The sequence below is a fragment of the Stegastes partitus genome, unplaced genomic scaffold, assembly GCF_000690725.1.
Source record: "Stegastes partitus isolate 25-593 unplaced genomic scaffold, Stegastes_partitus-1.0.2 Scaffold1344, whole genome shotgun sequence".
Lineage (NCBI taxonomy): Eukaryota > Metazoa > Chordata > Actinopteri > Pomacentridae > Stegastes > Stegastes partitus.
In genome coordinates, this window is record NW_007579075.1 from 52,720 (window position 1) to 54,061 (window position 1,342).

General features: G+C 39.6%; 1 protein-coding gene across 1 annotated transcript in view; it reads left to right on the forward strand.

Moving 5' to 3' along the window:
• The window catches only part of LOC103369882 (retinal-specific ATP-binding cassette transporter-like), a 52,271-nt gene extending 51,941 nt beyond the window's left edge, over window positions 1-330 (forward strand). The window contains exons 49-50 of the mRNA XM_008298722.1: window positions 5-127; window positions 223-330. Coding sequence (XP_008296944.1) covers window positions 5-127; window positions 223-330 — 231 coding nt within the window. The remainder of the gene's footprint in view (window positions 1-4; window positions 128-222) is intronic.
• The last annotated feature ends 1,012 nt before the right edge of the window (window positions 331-1,342 follow it).

The window sequence follows — 1,342 nt, forward strand, 5'->3', positions numbered from 1 at the left end:
GGAGTACGCAGGCCGAAGTGCTGGGACCTACAGTGGAGGCAACAAGAGGAAACTCTCCACGGCCATTGCTATGATCGGCTGTCCTGCCCTGGTGCTGCTGGTGAGGCCCACACTGATGACAGTGCTGGTTGGATTAGAGGTTTTGGATAAAGATTGCAGTTATGAGAATGGTAGAACAGACGTAATGTTTTTGTGCATGTATTTGTGATTTTGCGCTTGTAGGATGAGCCCACTACCGGTATGGATCCTCTGTCCAGACGCTTTCTCTGGAACTCCATCATGAGTGTTATTCAGGACAGACGAGCTGTGGTCCTTACCTCACACAGGTAATCGATTTATATCTCATTTCATATAGTTCATCTGCAAAAACACATAACTCCATTTTTTTAGGTTTTCAGAAAACTAGTTTTGTTTTTGTTTGTCTATCCCAAACCCTCACTTGAGATTACGTCAATCAAACTGAAGCTGAGTGGATCTGACTCAGAGATAAGTTTAGTTTGATTGATGTTGTCTCAGGTAGATGATGGAAAAGACGGTTTTCTGAAGGTTTGTGAAGATGGAGCTAAATGTTTTTACAAGTAAACTCTTCATATATATACATATATGCAAAGATATATATGTGTGTGTGTGTGTGTGTTTTTTTTTGCTTCAGATGCCAAGTAAGATTGTCTTTTCATGCCTTCTGTAGATAACTGAAGTGAGCACTCAGAGGCATAGTCGTAGCACTTTATTGATGCAGCAATAACTGACGCATCGCAGTTTTTACCAAGATATGAAGCAATATGCTAGCGTAATACAGCTAACTGTACAGAATCCTTCTGCTGCTGTTGAATTCATTTGGACATATGTGATGTTTTTATGCCATAAATTTTTTGTTCAACCTTTGCTTCGCTTTGTCGTACACATGCGCGACTTTCAACCAGCACCTGGTGTCAATAGAGGGAGATGACACAATGTGAAAAAAGTCCTGTTTCTATAAGAAAAATCATATCAAATAAAGTTTCATTTTTCTTAATAAAGTGGATTTTTATTCAGACATACATTCACTTTTATAAAAACATTTTCTAAAACCTGAGATTAGACAACATGAGCAAGAGAACCACAGCAGTTATCACCGACTACCTGATAAGGCCTCTACACGTTAATGCCAAACAGTACACTGTCCATTTCTATTAAGAAAACACTCTGAGATACACATCAGCTTAATTCTAGCACGATCTGCTTCATCAGCGTTCCTCCTGAGAGCTTAAAGGTGGTGTTGCCACTCCTAAATGGATGCCATGACATTTTAAATGTGTTAGTTTGCTTCTACAGGCACTTCATCATGAAGAAGAGTACAGTC